Source organism: Rattus norvegicus, chromosome 3 (genome assembly GCF_021556685.1).
Source record: "Rattus norvegicus strain SHRSP/BbbUtx chromosome 3, alternate assembly SHRSP_T2T, whole genome shotgun sequence".
In the NCBI taxonomy this organism is placed as follows: domain Eukaryota; kingdom Metazoa; phylum Chordata; class Mammalia; order Rodentia; family Muridae; genus Rattus; species Rattus norvegicus.
In genome coordinates, this window is record NC_141536.1 from 55,827,290 (window position 1) to 55,845,513 (window position 18,224).

Here is an 18,224-nt window from a genome sequence, read left to right on the forward strand (position 1 = left end):
AAGCTGTCACCCACCACACAATGAGGAGCATAGTTGGCATTTGTCTCCAGCTCTCTCAGCCGACCCTAAGCTAGAGACTGAGGGAAACTGAGCAAAGCCTACCCCATCAGCACAGGCTTTGATTCTACTAGTCATGCAGCCGTGAAATCGCTATCTCCAAACTCTTTCTAGTCACTTTTTCACAAGGATAAGCAATAACATTTCTCGGACAGCATCGCTCCACGGCTCAGTCTACTTTAGCCTAGCACTATGGACTTAATCCCTCTGTGAAAATGGCAGAGGAAGTGGCCAATGGAATAGAGGCTGATACTGTCCCACAGAGAGGTCCCCCTTATGGGAACACTGGACTGCTTCTGTTTTGGAGACCCACTGCTTCATCATAAGCTGCCCTGGAAATAGATGGCTTGAAACAATCATTTTATTAATCCCTACAATTCTATGGGTCTGATATTCAGGTAGGGTTTGGCTGGGTGACTCTTCTGATCTGTTTAGTATCATCCATGGTGACCCAGCGGTATTAAGTCCGTAGCTAGGCACACTTATGGGGTCCAAGATAGCTCCACTGTCAAGATCCTGGCATGATCAATAAGAACTGGTAGGCTGTGCTTGGGGGTGGGGGTGGGGGGTCTCTCCCATTCTGAATTGTTTACATCTACTCAACCGTGGGAAGTGGGCTCCTTAGATGCTGGTTTGGAGTTTAAGACTCAGTGTTCCAGGAGTTCCGGGTGTAAGTTTTAAGACCATTTACTTGAAAATCTCCTCCACAAGCCAGGCATAATGGCCCAGCACTCAGGAGGCAGAGGCAGGCTGAGCTCTAGGCATTTGAGGCCAACCTGATCTACCAGTGAGTTCTGTGGCAGCCAGAGCTATAGTGAAATCCTGCCTTGAAACAAAAACAAAAGCGAAAAAGGAAAAGGAAAAAAGAAAATGAAAAGAAAATTTCTTCCATGTTTATTCCTCCAAGGCCAGTTCAGGTTAGAGACGAGAGGTGGAAACTCAGAGAATAAATAAGTATCATCCGTGTCCAACCAGATTGCTGCAGCTCTCTTCTTGTGGCCTGAGAAAAAGAATCCAGTACTTTTCAAATCTCTTACCCATTAATGGGAAAAAGATAGAAGGAAATTCTTAAGAATCCTTTACATAGCCCCAAGGGGAAAAGGCATGTTTCTTATTCAAAAGATTCTGTATTTCTTGCCAGGCTTGGTTTAAGTTTCTCTGAGAACAAAAGCACTAAATTTGGGTCAGTTGAGGCCCCTCTTCCCGACATCTTGGCTTTTAATCCCAATAAACACTAAGTACCTAATAATATTTAGTAACATTTGCAAGATCCATTAAGGCGAACACATGAGTCAGGGTAACCACACAGCTTTGGAATAGACAACACTTGCTTGGAATTGTTACTATCAGCCTTGAGTAAATCACCAAGAAAATTGAGTCTGGCTTCAACTCTGGGACTAGCACATTGCATGCCCCTGTTACTCTTCCTCATGGCCCACCATCTTATTTCTGTGGCCCCACTACTTTGTTTATGACGTGGGTCCCCGGGATTCTGTGGCATTGAATGATATCGTACCACACCGCAGGTGGGACGTGAAGCCCGTTCCCTTCAGTCTTGTCACTGCAACAGAAAATCCCATCTGTAGTGTCCTTCGAGGTCACAGACCTCAGTCACATTGCTCTGAGACTCACAGCAGATCTCCATCCAGGAACCGTTGACAAGCTTCCTTCCATTCAGGCCTATGCACTTGTGACAGACAGGTCCAGTGATTTGCTGTTGGGTAGGGTGATCAGTGAGGGACGTCTGGGGAGTCGACCATTTGAACCATTTCCTTCCTACGTCCAGCCTCCATGTGTTGACCTTGGGTGATGAGGAAGGAATGGGATTGGAAGTGGAGGCAGCAGCTCTGTGAGCTCTGGGACAGCAGAAACAATACTGATCCTCCCAGGATCCTGCTGCCTTGTTCAAAGGACTTCTAGATTTGCAGACATGGTGCCCGCCCCCTTTTTTTTTAAATGCATTCTCACCTTTTCTACTCTCCATTCAAACTCTCCAAACTCTCTGCTGAGAATTCCCACTCCAGATAATCAGCTCTGCTTCCACTTTTTCCCGGGCACCTTTTAATTTTTAGCTGGATGATAACTTCAGAGGACTAAGGCCCTGATGCTATTGGCTGACTTGAATTGGGGCTTTCCACTTCCTTAGGGACTACTGTCCAAAAGGACGGACGCTATGCCTTTCGGATACAGTGTACAGTTGGCCATGTTCCACTCTAAGCATAGAATGCAGTGGGGATTCATTTCCTGAAACAGACAACAATCCCACCACCAACTCAAGAGTCTCCGTATAAAAATGACTAGTGAAAGCCCTTAATAGTCACTCATTTTCAAAAGTCGTGTTTATTATTACTGTGTGTGGGCGCATGGTGTGTGGGCGCATTCCTGCTGCCGAGTGTGTGTGGAGGCCAGAAGACAATTTCGGGGAGTCAGTTCCTCTTTCTACCTTTCATGGGTTCCAGGAACCACAACCTCAGGTGTTCAGGCTTTCCGGGCAAGCACTTTTACCAGTCGAGCATCTTACCAACCTCATCATTGCTCAGCCTTAGGTGTAACTGTTATGTTCCAGCCTGGTGTTTGGCACTGTGGATACAAATGGGACTTATGTGGTCCCCAGTTCCAAGAAACGGACATGGTTATAGCATGAAGACACGTAAATAGATACACAGCGCTCAACTGGAGGTACCAAGGACTATGATGACCTAAGAATGGAGAGATTGGATAGATTAATAGATCAATAGATCGATCAATCAATAGATAGATAGATAGATAGATAGATAGATAGATAGATAGATAGATAGGATGTGTACTTACTGAGGATCTTTCTCTCTGAATTTTTATTTTGTTTTGTTATTTGAGACAGGGTTTCTCTGTGGAGCCCTGGCTGTCCTGGAACTCACTCTGTAAACCAGGCTGGCCTTGAACTCATAGAGACCCACCTGCTTCTGCTCTTGAGTGCTGGGATCAATGGCATTTCGCCACCCCTCCCCCAGCTCTCTCTTAGAATTTTTATCCTAGGTGGAAAAATAACTGGAACACACGCACACGCACATGCACACGTGCACACACAGATACATGTGTATATAGTTAATTGAAGTTATTTGAATTTTGGAATACATTTATAAAATAATACATAACACTTTTCCCTGAATTTTAATGGTTTAAAAAATATAGATGGAGCCTGGGTGTGATGGCAGCTCTCCTACATTCCAGTAATCCCAGCACTGAGAAGGTTCAGGAAGGTCATAAGCATGAAGGCAACCTGGGCTACACAGTAAGGTCCTGTCTCAAAAAAAAGCCAAACAAACCCAGATAGAAATTGTTTATAACCTCTGAGAGCTATCCTTAGCTTGCCCTAGCCAGCCCTTTTCAGAACTCAAAGAAATACATGGCATTCTGGTCACTTACCGAGTGTAAATAAGGCAATTCTAGCCCTTCAGACTCAAAGAGGTAACTGTCCCTGTGTCCAGTTCTTTACTCCCACTTACAGATGAGTCATTTATAATGGTTTGAGGAAGGTAAAGTTCTAGAACAATGGCTGGAGGCTCTTGTTCCTAGGACTGTTCCAGGCTGGAAAAGTCCCCTCTGGTTCTAGGATGGCACACATCCCAATGGGGCTTCCTAAGTTTCTATCCTGCTCTGAGCAGGAAGATAGATGGAGGAGCATTCGTTTATATGCAAATGGCCCCAACCTAACACGTTGCTGGTGGCTTTTTTTAATTTCCTGTCAGAAAACACACTGGATCAAGATCACACTTGGGAATCCAGTACAACTCCTTGTTTGGAAGCAGGAAATGGGGTCTCAGTGGACTGTTTGACTGCCAAGGCTGAAGAGGGGCCTGAAGGGGTGGGCTGGCTTATGAAGTCAGAAGTCTGGAAATCCTGGCTCTTAATTTGGTCAGATACAGGCAGCTTCTCTTTACAGACATCCCAGTGTCAATGTCTGTAGGCATAGGCTGAGGACACTGGCCTTGAGCAGACGTACCAGATTCAGGGTTTCTATAGATTTTTGTTCCTTGTTTTGCTTTTGAGACTGTCTCACTTAGCCTGGGTTGCCTTGTCACAGAGCCAAGGATGACCTTGAATTCCTGATCCCCCTGCCTCCACCTTCTAAGAGCTAGCATTGCAAACATGCTCCACTATGCCCTGACTTCTACAGATTTTTGAAACTAAAACGTGATACAAACATCAGTGAGTCAAGTTCTCTCCTTTGTCACCAGGGAATGGCCAGAAATGCATCATCTAATATAGAAACGTTTGGGCCCTGCTTTTGGTCATGTGGTTGGGGACAGCAAAGCCATTGTTACAGGGACATGCTGAGCTAGCCAGTGGTCCGGCTCTCCCATTCTTCCCTCTTTGTTACTTGTTCTAAGCAGTCCACATTGCAGAACCCATTGAGTTGCCTCTGAATGTTTCATTAAGGCGCCTGCAGAAGATACCCACTAAATACCTAGTAGGCGCTTAATCACTCACAAGCAAGTGGCTTGCTTTCCAGATTCTTTTGTTTTTTTGTTTGTTTGTTTGATTTTTTTAATTTCTGTTTTCTGAGACAGGGTCCCTTGTAGCCCAAGTGGACTTACACTATCTACTGAGGGCAGCCTCGAACTCTGTTCCTCCTGTCTCCAGCTCATGAGCGCTAGGATTTGAGGCCCGTGTCTTCACACCCAGCTTCAGATGCAAAGATCCTGAAGGCATGTGAAGGTGAGAGGTCTGATTTCTCTGCACAATAGAGCGTTCTTTTAGTAGCATAAGCTTCTTCAGTGTCTGCAGCAGTGTGTATTATGAACATAAATCACCAAAGAAAATGTCGACCGACGATGAGTTTTCCATTGGCAGTGAACAATTCGTCACATAAAGTCTTCCTCTGACCAAACTGTGAAAAGAGGAAGATTCAGGAGTCGCTTGGGAAAGTCCTTCTGCTCTCACCTCTTTCTCCCACCAGGCCTCCTAGCCCGCTCTTCCCCTGGGCAACATTCTCCTCCGCATCTATGGTGCCAAATTCAGTGTACCTTGTTGCTTCCACAAACACTGGCGAGACAGAGGAAACTGTCCAGAACCAGAGAGAAGCACAAGCTTGTTGCTACTCAACCGCAGGCACCGAGAATAGGATAGGGGCTGTTTGCAAGCTCTAACCACAGAGAACGGTTCCTACTGTCCGTTTAGAGGAGAGAACTGTGGCTCTAAGTGATCGCATTCCTATAGTGTCAGTGTTTAAAGCCCGAAGATCGAAGTCTCCCACTTTCTTTGTTAAGGTGCTTTCTGTTCCTTTGTTTTCACAGCTACTGCTGTATTCAGCAAGTATTTAAGAGTCAATGCTGGGCTACACATCTCCCATATGGAATCTCACTTAATTCCCTCACAATCTGGTGAGGTAGGCATTCAGAACATTTTACAGATTAGAATCCTGAGTCTTAAGGGGCGGGAGTGACAAGGCAGGGGTTTCGAGCTCTTCCTGCTCTTGTAGAAGACTGGGCTTTGGCCCAGTCAGGTGGCGCACCTGTAACTCCAGTTCTCCAGAGACCTGGCCCTCTCATCTAGACTCCACAGGTGCCTCCACACACACAGTGCACAAGCACACACTTAAATAAATATAAACCGAAGTCCAACATTTTCTCAAAAGGAAAGAAAACTGGGGCCTGAGGAGATGGCTCAGTGGTTAAGCACCGCTGGTTGCTCTTCCAAGGATCCAGGTTCAATTTCCAGCATCCACACAATAGCTCACACCAGTCTGTAACATTTCCAGGGCTTCTGACAACCCCACACAGACATACCTGCAGGTAAAACACCAATGCACATAAAATAAAAATAAATTATAAAACAGAAGAGAAAAGGGAAGAGACGTGAGAGCTAGAGAGGTTGTTTGTTCCAGGCTCCGAGGTGGGCAGTGGGTGAGGCTTAGCTGCCTACCCTGAACTAACACACATGACAGAGACTACTTACCCACCATCAACCCGTCTTTTACTATCCCCCTCTCCCATCAGCACATTTTTGTAGAAAGCACATATTGCTTTAGATCTGACTCCAACTCGGAAGCTCACGTGTTCCAAGGCCTGCTCCCCAGCTGGTTCAATCATTGAGAAGCAAAGGGGTCCTGAAGTTCAGATTTAGCCACTGATGGATTCATAATTCGATGGAGTTATTTGGAGGTGATAGAATCCTATGGGGGTGGGGCCTACTCAGAAGAAGTGGGTCAGTGGGGACTTGTCCTTGGGGCTACTTCTTGCTCCCAAGAAGGTACTTCTGGACCCTCTCTGTTCCACTTCCGGGTAGTCATGAAGTCCAAAGTTGTGCTTCCCACACCCTTGCATCTCAAAGCTCTGCTTCGTCAGAAACAATGAAGTCAACAAACCAGGGACTGGAGCCTCTGAACTGTAAACCAAGATAAATCCTTCCTTAGGCCGTTTGCTCAGTTTGTCATGGAGACAAGATGCTGACTCACCCAGCAAATAATTTTTTTCCCTTCGATGAGTTAAATCCAAAATAACTCATTCTTAGCCTTTTCAAGATTGTACTATGCAGGACACGAGAAACTTACAGCTTCCTGTTTCTTTCTAATAGTGAGTGTCTGGGCTGGAGAACCAAGTTTGCCATGTGGAGATCTCATCTCAGAGTTGGGAACTTGCTCATTTAAGCTTTAAATTTGTTTCTAGCTGGTAAATGTAGCTTCCTGGCTTAGAAAATTTCTCTGGAGGGGGGGGGGAGACTCTCACCCTAAAATGGCACCATGAAATACTCTGCAGTCTATAACATTTTAATGACCTCATTGTAAATGAATTAGAAACATTCAAGGGCAATTTACTTTAAAATAGATCTGGGTGTTAAAAATAGGGACAGCTGGCAGGGAGATTCTCCTGACTTCAACCAAAGAGATGTTTGTTTCAGTGAGATACAATGTATAACAACTAATAAGTAACTAAGCCACTTAACAAAGGAATGATGTAACCTATAAAATACCAAATACAACAACTTAAAAGTATTACAGTTCAGTATGGAAGAGAAAACTTCCTAACACTTACATAAAGAGAAAAAAGGCACGATGAGACAACTTCATGTCACTGAGAATAGCCTCATTTGAAACGGTTCAATGTCTAGTTTTCATTCACAAAGTTACAATATGGGTCAGGATGCCTAGCTCCTGAAAGCTGTCACATGGGAAAGCGGGAGCCTGAGTGGAGGTTGGCTCTAGTGGGACCTTATGAACACATTATGTTTCTTTAACTCTGTTAATCCCTTCTACAGCAAGGTACCTGTGAGGCAGGTCATCCCCCCCCCGCCCCCCCGCACAGCTGAGAAAATGAAAAATGGCCACATGGTTAGTATAAGGCAGAGGCAGGAAGTGAGGCAAGGACAGGGTCCCACAGACTGTGCTAACCTCTGACACATGACCTCACTTTGAAGGAATCCCAGGAAATGTGAGCTTGAGTTAAAATGTTTCACTGGCATGTGAGGATTTCTATGCTGCATGAAAGCAGCAAATAGGATATTCTCTAAAGCAAAGTGATTCAGGTTCCCAGGAAGCAGAGACCATATTGGATACAACACACAGAGTCTCAGTTCTTCTCTAAAGTAATGGCTGACCAGTACTTTAGCAATAGCTGAAAATTCCCCTACCAATGCTGAGATATTAAATAAATAACATTTTTATCTGGCAAGTATACAGGTAAAACTAAGATACCACTAAAACTAAGAATTCCAAAACTCTCGTTTGAGTGAACATCTCTACTCGTAGCGCTCACTGCCTTTTCAGTGAAGATTTTCAGTATGTAAAAGTTTCTTCTAAGATAGTATAATTAGACTCTCATATTTCTTTCTGTTTTCTAAGCCTTTTTAGAGAAGGGGAGGGATTGAGACAGGCTTGTGCTATGTAGCCCAGGCTGGCCTCCAATTCATAGAAATCCTCCTGAGCCTTCATTTAAACAAAGTAGTTTTCTCAGGTAACTAAATTTACAGAGCCTCTTTTTGCAATGCGTATGTTTTCTATAGAAATGTACACAGACACATGGACACACACTCACTCACACACACTGATCTGGATGCTCAGTAAGCCTGTATCACGAGGTTTGAAATCTTTTTTTTTTTTTTTTTTTTTTTTTTTTTTGGTTCTTTTTTTCGGAGCTGGGGATTGAACCCAGGGCCTTGCGCTTCCTAGGCAAGCGCTCTACCACTGAGCTAAATCCCCAACCCCGAGGTTTGAAATCTTAACACCATCCTCTCCGTCTGTACACCTATTTATCTCCTTCTGTCTCTTGTCTCTTTCTCTCAGCCAGCTCTCATATATAACACAGGACAACTGCCTAGGATTGGTAACATCCACAGTAGGCTGGGCACTCCTATTCCTACATCAATTTGCAACCAGTGACAGACCTTTCTGTCTCAACTTTCCCCCACTAAATCTAAGAGCTTCTCTCCCTCTGTTTTTACCTCATAATTCTTAAGGGTCTCAGTTCCTTTCATCACTCGGCCCCAGAGACTGCAATATCCTCAGTGGGTACAGAATGACCTTTAACCTCTATTTTATAACTTCCCAGTGTATTATATCCAACTCAGTCTTGGAATGGAAATAATAACTGAGTCTCAAGCTGACTAAAAAACTGTAAATAAACAAGGTGGTGGTGGCACAGGTCTTCAATCCCAGCACTTGGGCTCAGTGGGATCAGAGAGGCAGGATCTCTGAGTTCCAGGTCTATAGGACTGGTCTTTAGGCTGAGTTCCAAGACAGCCAGGGCTACACAGAGAAACCCTTGCTTCAAAACCAAAACCAAAAAAATCAAACCAAACCAAACAAACAACCAAACCACCAAACAATCAAAAAGAAAAAAGAAAACCCGAGAGACACAACCAGGGCGTGTCAAATACAGAGGCAAACACTAGCAGCAAACAACTGAACTGAGAACGGGACCCCCATTGGAGGAATTAGAGAAAGGACTCAAAGAGCTGAAGGGGCTTGCAACCCCATAAGAACAACAATGCCAACCAACCAGAGCTTCCAGGGACTAAATCACTACCCAAAGATTATACATGGACTGACCCAGGGCTCCAACTACATATGTAGCAGAGAATAGCCTTGTTGGGCACCAGGGGTAGGGGAAGCCCTTGGTCCTGCCAAGGTTGGACCTCCAGTGCAGGGGAATGTTGGGGGGGAGTAGTAAAGGAGGATGGATGGTGGGGGGAAACACCCTTATGGGGAAGGTGGAAGGGATAGGGAGCTTACGGACAGGAAACTGGGAAAGGGAATAACATTTGGAATGTTAATAAAGAAATATTTCCAATAAAAAATAAATAAAAATAAATAAAAACTCAAGGAAAAAAGAAAGAAAGAAAGAGAGAAAGGAAGAAAGAGAGAAAGAAAGAAAGAGAGAAAGAAAGAAAGAAAGAAAAACTGGGATTAGTGACACAGTCCCACCTGTAACTGAAGCACTTGGTGGTGGAGTCAAGAGGATAACGCGTTCAAAGTCATCTTCAACTATCTATGGAAGTTCACGGCCAGCCATGTGATTTCCAGAGGAAGCAATGACACTCTTCAAAGAGATTCTGTTAGGAGTCTGAGAATTTGAATCAACACCAAGGATGCTTGCCTTCCTAGGCAGGTAACAGGTGGGAAACAGGCACAACAACTGTGGAAAGCAAGCACAATGACTGATAGTTTCTCACCCAATGCAGGCACATCCCGGGACAAGCATCTCGTCCCTCTTCTTCAGATGGCGTTTCGTCTCTACAAGTATCGTTCGATCTGCACTGTGCATTTGTAATATTTAAATTTAATTTAATGTAATGCAGATGTCAACTTGAGGATTGACATCAAGAAGGCAACAATGACCATTCATATGTTGCTCGTCAAATATGTCTAAGGAAGGGACGGACCGGTGCTCCGCAGTCTAGAATTAGCCTCAGAAGGAGGAGGCATGCTCAGAATGGCCATTGGCTAACATGACTTGAGCATGACCCCCTAGAGGGAGCAGATGAAGTACCAGGGCTTGGAGTTGAGCAGAATCTGATGGATCTTGGACACATGTGCAGGGCTTGGCTGTCAGACACAGCTTTTCTAACCAGCTCAGAAGTATTTCAGCAACACGGCAGCTACATCACTGGCTCCTGGCCGAGAACTACCTTGGGATTAAATGCTTAAATGTCAACTCGAGGATTGAAATCAAGAAGGTGACCATGACCTTGAGATTCATTATGCCCAATCATCACCCATTCGACCTGTCTCTCAGGGATAGTAGGTGCTAAACATGAGAGAAGAAAACGGCAGTGACTAACACGCATTAAAAAAATCACACTGCTGACATTTCCTACGTGTCATTTCCAACGGTTTCTCAACATCCTTCAGAAGTGCTGTTCAAACTCTGTGATCTTCGAGATTGCATTTAGATCCATTATGTCTCACCCTGGGCTAGCACTAAGATTAGTGTTTGGTGGGAAGTGGCACATCTCCTGGGGACCCAACTCTGGCAGCTGCTGCCACCTGTAAAGATCCCATATGACGTTCACACAGCTTTTCTGAGCAGCTCCGGCTGTTCTCTTGGTACAGATGTAGAAGGACACTTTGGGTCTTCCTTGGGACTGCACCCTGCTTCCGTTTCCTATGTGTGGATGTTAGGTTCCAAGGAAAGGCCCCTATCCTGCTTCAGGAGTGTAGAGCCTACTGTGACTGTTACCCAGCCCTGGGCAGTCTTGGCTTGTATAAGAGAGTTGGCTCAACACAGCCAGAGGGAGCACACCAGTAAGCAGTGTTCATCCATGGCCTCTACTGCAGGTTCCTGTCCCGAGTCCCCCAGTGATAGACTGTTACCTAGAAATGTAAGATAGAACAAGCCCTTTGCTCCCCAGGTTGCTTTTGGTCAGAATGTTTTAACGCATCGATAGGAGATAGAATAGAACAAAGCCCCTTTATCAAGTTACCGAAAACCAAGACCCCAGGCACAACTGTACATGATTTTAAGAAGAAAACTGATTATATTAAAGCATGTCAAAATGTTAACATGTTTTCTATAATAGTATATTGCTTCTTTATTGATATACATCAAGATCTGGCAGAGTGGCTACCTAATAACAACTGTAATTGGAAACATCCGCAACAACCAACTTTTCCAGAGAAAATAATATTTCCTACTGATAACTGGGTTGCTGACACATAGTCTCCTGCTTTTGTGGTTCGCTGTCTCTACATTCATAAGGAAAAAAACTGCTAAGCTAAAGTCAGAGGGTAATAAAAAAAAATGGTTCACCAAAATGTACACTGTTTGTTCTCAGCCAAATTCTGACTGTCCCTGAAACAAGTTTTTCTATCCTAACATAAACATGTCTCAAAAGCCAACACCTCCCTGGAAAGCCCCACCCCATGCCCGAGAGACTCAAGCCTTCAAGCCACCCACGTGGACCTCTAGCTGTCTCTTATCTATGTAGGACATCTGGGGTAAGAAAAGGGGACAATAGTTGAGCTCCAGGGCCCAATATAGAAAGATTCAGCGCTCCCTACCTAGGGGTTCTTCCCACCAAATCTTAGTTGACTTTTTTTTTTTTACCTTATCAGCAAAGAGAAACCCACTTCGAGGATTGAATGAAACAGATGAGTGTACTTTTAAGTAGTACAGCATTACGGAAGTGTGTACCAGCGCAACGTTTTCTGCGCTTGGGTCCCTAGGGAGCATCAACCCAACCCCAAGAGCTGGGCACAGTTAGGCGCGTCTTGAACTCTTGGAGAATGGTAAGTCTTTGCAAGTCAGCCTCGAGGCTCGGAGAACTGCTGGCTTCAGGAACCTCGGCCGGCCTTTCAATGACAGGTAGGAAGACTCAGCCTTGCGGGGCTCCGGGACGCTTCCGGGCAGGTGGCGGGGAAGGTGGGAGGGCTGTGGCCGGCGCGCCCCTGTGGGGCGGGGCCGGCGAGGAAGGTGCGTGTGGCGGGCGGGGCCTAGGGAGGGGTGGGGCGGGGCGGGGCGGGGCTGGAGTCCCCGTCACTCGATAAAACGCCGGAGAGTCTCCAGAGAACAACGGGCTCATTGAGCGGCTGCTAGCTACCGGCGTGGGGGAGCTGCCGGACAGAGAGCGCGAGCCGGCCGGGGGTGGGGCCGCGCGCAGGGGCGACCCAGGCCAAGTGGCCACAGCGGCGCGCCAGGGAGCCCGGCCCCGGCCCCGAGCCCGCGCGCACAGAGGCCGTAGCAGCTCCGCGGGTCCCTCCCACCGCGCGCGCCCATGGCGGTCGCCGGCCAGTTGTGCTTGCTCTACCTGTCCGCAGGGCTTCTGGCCCGGCTGAGCACAGCTTTCAACCTGGATACCCGCGAGGACAACGTGATCCGGAAATCGGGGGATCCCGGGAGCCTCTTCGGCTTCTCGCTCGCCATGCACTGGCAGTTGCAGCCGGAGGACAAGCGGCTGTGAGTTCCCCGACTCTTCCCATCCCCACCGGGGCGCCACGCCGCGCCAGAGAGAGCGAGGGCGCGCCCTGCTGCCGCCCGTCCCGCGTGCCCAGAGCCTATCCGCCGGCTGGCGGGGCTCGGCTTTGCTCTGCCTGGCTCTGCTTTGCCCTGCCCTGCCCTGCCCTGCCTTGCCTTGCCCTGCCCTTCCCTGTCGGCTCGCACTTCTTCGGCCCAAGACTTTTGAGATCCGGGCTCGCTGCGCCCTGCACTTGGCGCCTCCGAGAAGCGAGGAGAGCCGAAGGGATAGACCCCAGGCCAGGCCCCAGGAGACTTGTGTCTCCTCCTCCCCCGAAGTGTTTTCCGCCGTTCTCCACTCCGGGTTTAGTTTGCAGGGACCCCGGCAGGTGGCACGCTTTGCTGAGCCTCACGTGTGCGCCTGGGATAGTGGTGGGACGTAGGGTTGCGGGAAGTCTTTCAGGGAGATGCAGGCCTTTCTCAAACTCTTCGGCCGTCTGTGCCCTCCCCGGTTCGCGCGCCGCGTGGAAGTTGGGAAACCACTTTTCGCTCTCCTGCGTGACTTTCCCTGCAGAGTGAGCTCTCCTGCAGGAGATTCTTTCACATGCTTCTTTAAAAGCACCTGTTCCTCAGAATTACTAGATCAGCTGTGAAAACAGGCTTCTTGGAGTCGGTGTGCTAGCTCCCCCTCCCAGCTCAGAGCCGCAACATCCAAGGATCCTCGGCCCCAGTGCTGGGTGGGTCCCACGGGGGAGTTAGAGCAAAGTGCCCCTTCTGAGAAGTGACGTAGAAAAGAAGGTTTGGAAGTGACAGTCAACCCACAAGTGCTTCTTCCAGGAGAAAGCGGGCGGCTCTCCCTTTTAAACAGTGTTGGCTCCCACATGACCCAGTTCTTTGATCAGGAAAGATTTTCTGGAGCTTAGTCGCCCAGTCACAGTGGGGCTACATTCTTGATCCATGCTCATTCTCACAACAAAAGGTCCTCCTCTCCACCCAGGCCTTGAGTTGAACCCAAGTCCTTCCAGGACCAACAGACCGGAGAGAACAGAGTCCAGCCCAGGGGAAAGGAGAGGCCAGAATGATTTTAAACTGGAGAAAACCCCCATTTCGGCCATTTAACAACTTTAGGGTTTGTGCATATTTTGGACTTCAGAATCTTAAGGTCAGATTTTTCTGATAACACCGGCTAGGTGAAGCAGAAGTCTACTGTGGGTGGGGTTGTCCCAGGCAGGGAGGGGACCTGACTTTGCAGGCCTGGCCAGCCTCTGCATTCTCCCGAAAATAATTGTTGGTCAGCTGTAAATCTGAAAGTGAGAGTTGGTTTTTGTCAACTCAAACGGATGACATTTCAAGTCTCACACCCTATGTGAGAGACACACACATTTACCCACAGAGGATTTGAATTTACTTCTGTAGAAGTGAATGTGGGCCGACAGAGGGAAAGCATTCTTGCCTTTAGCATTCTGTCAGTATCAGAGACTACAGAGACTGGCTTCCTGGACAGACACTGTAATGGGGGAAAACTGAGGCAAGAAATGTCCTGGGGACAGTGATTTCAAATTGTGCCTTTAGCCAGGAATCTCTGTTGTCATTAAGGCAAGCTAAAACTTGTCACTACTTCAGGGCGTCTCTTCTCTTACAACTGCTCCAGGTCCTCCTGAGATGAAGGCCTTTCTTTAAAAAAAAAAAAAAAAAAAGTTCATAGAGCACTGTTTCTCAACCTGTGGGTCGTGACCCTTTCACAGGGATCGCATATCAGATACCCTGCATATCTGATATCTATATTATGATTTATAAGAGTAGCGATATTAGTTATAAAGTAGCAATGAAATAATTTTATGGTGGGGGGGGGGTCACCACAGCATAAAGAGCTGTATTAAAGGGTTGCAGCACTAGGAGTGTTGAGAGCCACTGCCATAGAGGCCAATGGTTGGGAGAAGACTCCTCAGATAAGTAGAGACCCATGGCAAGGGATACTGTGTCACACCCTAGAACTCAGAGGCAGAATCTATCCCAGGAATCTGTGGGGCTCACCTTGTCTTAAATTCTCTCAGGTTCAAGAATAGCATTGATCGTCTCAGAAGAGTCAGCTTGCACAGCCCACATCAAGCCCATTGCTTCCCTTTACAGAGAAGGATGTGGGTCTAAGTGACAGCCAGTGAGACTGATGGGACTCTGATAATTGTTTGCTTTGAGCTGTGGTTTCTTCTGTAGAATGGAGGTGTTTCTGCTGAGTTGGGTTGTTGTGAAGATTAAAAGAACATACAAACTGCTCAGTGTCTACCTGGCATGGACACCTGCTGGTTAAATGGAAGCTGTCGATGGTGACCATTTAAAAGTAGAATCTCTAGGATGACAGTGTTAGATGCCGGGCGCCATACAGGTGTTGTAAGCATTTTGTGATTCTTAAACTGCCTCGTATTAAAACCGAAGGCTCCTGTTTTAAATTTATACCCTAAACTCTTCGGTCACGTTTATGAACTCCAAAGCCACTTAACTTTACTCAGCCTTACGATTCATTGCAGAATCAAACTTGTAGAACATCTGACTTCAAGGCAGAAGATATGTGGGCCCATTACATAAATGCACAGCTACAGAGAACCTACCATAGCATAAGGGTTTGGCTCTTTTCCTTTTCTTTCTTTTTTCTATGTATTTATTTATTTTGGATTTTAAACTTTCTATAATGCCATCTATATATTCAGGAACACCTTTAGTTAAGATTCTATAGGGAAGAATACGGTGTCTGAGAGCCCCAAGACGCACTGGGTGTTGTTGAAGCTTTGGGGACTGTCACATTGAATTAGATACTTTAAAATTTCCAGGTTTCCTGAGATAAATTACATAAGACTCCAGCAATTATTAAGCAGACAGATGAGTGACTGGGGTTGGGGATAAGCACTTTAATCCTCCGGTCTAGGTGGGGCCCAGTCGCCTCCATGGAAGTTATGTGGTGATGACTGAATAAAATCTATCTTGTGACTCACTCACCTAGCTCTCTTCTGGGAAAGAGTGGATCTCTGTATGATCACCTGGGAGGAGGTGCATTTATGGAGCGAGGCCTGCTTCACTCCTGATCCCCATTTCCTCCTTTCGGTCCTTAGGTCTCCTCGCTATTGTCTAAGAGCGTTCCAGGTCTACTGTTACTTCTGTTCTCCCTTGGTGTTGATTGTTGGTTTTACTCAGTCTTGTGATGTAGCTAGAGATCACCTAGTCCCTTTGTCCCCTTTGTAGATGGGGAGACAGAAGCTGAAGGTCATGAAATGCCTTTCCTGAAGTCTTACAGCTACTTAAGCGGAATCTTAATCAAAGTCAGGTTATGAAGGTGGCATTTCTGGCTTGTGTTTATGCCATTCGTAAGAGGAAACATCAGAAACGACCTTCAGATGGGGAAGAATTGGCAAGCCGCTGAGTTGGAAATGTATTTTAGTGTGTGGATTCATTGAACTGCCTCCCATGTAGGTCAGGGCTATCTATTTAAGTATCTGTACACGGACTCTCTTCCTATTTACCCCCATTCCAACTGGCTATGGATCAAGCTCCTCCTAACTGAATGACTGTGACCGCCTCTGTCCGGGGGTCAGAGGCAGTGCACCCAGCCATTTGCTTCCTTGAGCTCATTCCCTCCAACAGAATGAGTGCCATGTGGCTCGGGGCCATCTTCTAAGAACCTCTGTGTCACCTTGAGTCCCCGGAGTAGGGAGAAGAAACCACAGTCGTCAAGGAGTCTTAGAGGAAATATTAGGAACAATACATTTCCATTTAAGATTCTATGGTACGTGGCCCCCAAAACCTGGATTTAACATATTTCTGAGACCAATATAGCAATGAGTTCTGTGCTTTAATTAGGAACAGCGGAGCCAAAACAAATAATATTTGCTTCCAGGTGCGCCCAGAACACTGGTTTGCACTGAGTCAGCCCATCTTAAAAAAAAAAAAAAAAAAAAAAAAATCCCAAGAACTATTCTACCCTAGAGCAATTTCTTCATCTCTTGAATGTGGGCAGCACATGTCTGGCAGTTCTGAGGTTTAAGCTTTATTCATCTTGAGGGGATGATGTAATCTCTAACTGGGCTATAGGTTCTGTGAGGGCCCTCTTTGCCAGACAGCACCTATCTGTGTCCTCCAAATACAAAGGAGTCAAACCATACACTCAGTTTAACTTGTGAAATCAACTATTCTTGCTAAATGTGGCGGGGGCTGAGGAGGGCGGCGCCCTGCCATGCCATTCCTTGCTCAGGGGTCTGGGTCTGCAGTCCCTAGGGAAAGGGAAACTATAGGCATGTAGGCGTGATGCAGGGAGACATGGAGGTTCTTGGTTTTTCAGTTTAGTGACCAAGTCCCCAGCTAAGAGATTTTTTTTTTGTCAGTGATTTTTCCCCCCTAAAGATAGATTTATTTATTTATTTATTTATTTCATGTATATGAGTACGCTGCTGTCCTTGAGGGCAGATGAGGGCATCGGATCCCATTGCAGATGGTTGTGAGCCACCATGTGGTTGCTGGGAATTGAACTCATGACCTTCGGAAGAGCAGCCAGTGCTCTTAACCATTGAGCCCTCTCTCCAGCCCTTCTTCTTCTAATTACACTTGTCTTTTGCCCTGAAGGCCGGCATTGGAACTTAACCTCTGAAGACAAGCTGCCCTGAGCTATAGTGGTTACACAGAATTTCCTAAGTTGCCTGGTTGTATGAGTCTAGCCAGAGACAGAACTAGAATCAAGCTCCTGAAAATAACTGGGGAACCAAATGGGAATGCATGCGGGGTACTTGGGAATTGATAGTGAGGAGAGGCAAGTGGTCTTGTGTAGATAGACGTTTTTTGCAACCTACTTTTAATAGGATTCAACCTCTCCTCTAGCCCACCACCAGCAGAAGTAGTAAAAGAGAAAAGTTGACATCATCCTACAATTAGGATATGGGGGAAGCAGACCTATTTAGCAATAGTTCTTTGGAGGAGAGCTCAACCTTCTTGGGCAGCAGTTCTCCTGTAGCCAACACTAAATACGATTCAGCGGCTGCAGACCAGTTCTCTAGGCAGGCGGACACCAGGCAAGCTGTATCAATCCTGAGGAAACCACTAGGCTCACCAACTTGCCTAAGGAGAGGCCGCAGAGGCAGCAAGAGGCAGCAGGAACCTCGCTTGGGTGAGTTTCTCTCAATGGTGGTGTTACCACAAGTTGAGCTCAACAATGCTATGCAATACATGCGTGTCTTTAGCAAAGAATAGCAAGGCGGAACAAACCAAAGCTCAGTGCTCGTCTCCCACTGTCTGTGAGGTCATATTTATACTCCTTCATTAAGCGTCCTTTCACATGTTTGCTATAGCAAACTGTCCTTTCACCAGTGTCTGCTTCAGGAAAAGAACCTTTCATGTGTTTGCTTTAGCAAGATATCCTTTCACCTGTGTGCCCCAGCAAACCACCATTCGCCATAACTAACTTCCCAAAGAACTAGAAGTTTCCATTTAATTCTTGGTTATGTTTAACTTATTAGATGCACTGTTAACTACCTGTTTAATCTTTTGGGGGCCCAAGAGTCAGAGAATGGGAGTCTTGGGGTTGGTTAACACTGCTCTGGCAGGCTCTGAGATGAGTGGGAAGACTGTGTGCTATGAGGATGGGGTATGTGGCCAGCTGGGTCCCCACTGTATCTTCCTCGTGGGTTTGGGTACAGCCCTAGAGTCAAATAACTTGATCATTGTGGTTCTTCAGTGTCTGGTCATCAGGGTAACTCCTGGGGGTTCTTCCATACAAAGTAGTCTCCTGAGATTGTCCCAGATCAGTGGCATCAATTTCCA

The 18,224-nt window shown here is 46.5% G+C and overlaps 1 protein-coding gene across 4 annotated transcripts in view; it reads left to right on the forward strand.

Annotated features, from left to right (window-relative positions):
• The first annotated feature begins 12,043 nt into the window (after positions 1-12,043).
• Positions 12,044-18,224, forward strand: part of Itga6 (integrin subunit alpha 6) — a 71,641-nt gene continuing 65,460 nt past the window's right edge. For 2 of the 4 annotated variants that reach the window (XM_087646495.1, XM_087646490.1), the window contains exons 1-2: positions 12,044-12,116; positions 12,192-12,428. In XM_087646495.1, coding sequence (XP_087502621.1) covers positions 12,247-12,428 — 182 coding nt within the window. In that variant the 5' untranslated portion in view covers positions 12,044-12,116; positions 12,192-12,246. 4 annotated transcript variants of the gene reach the window in all.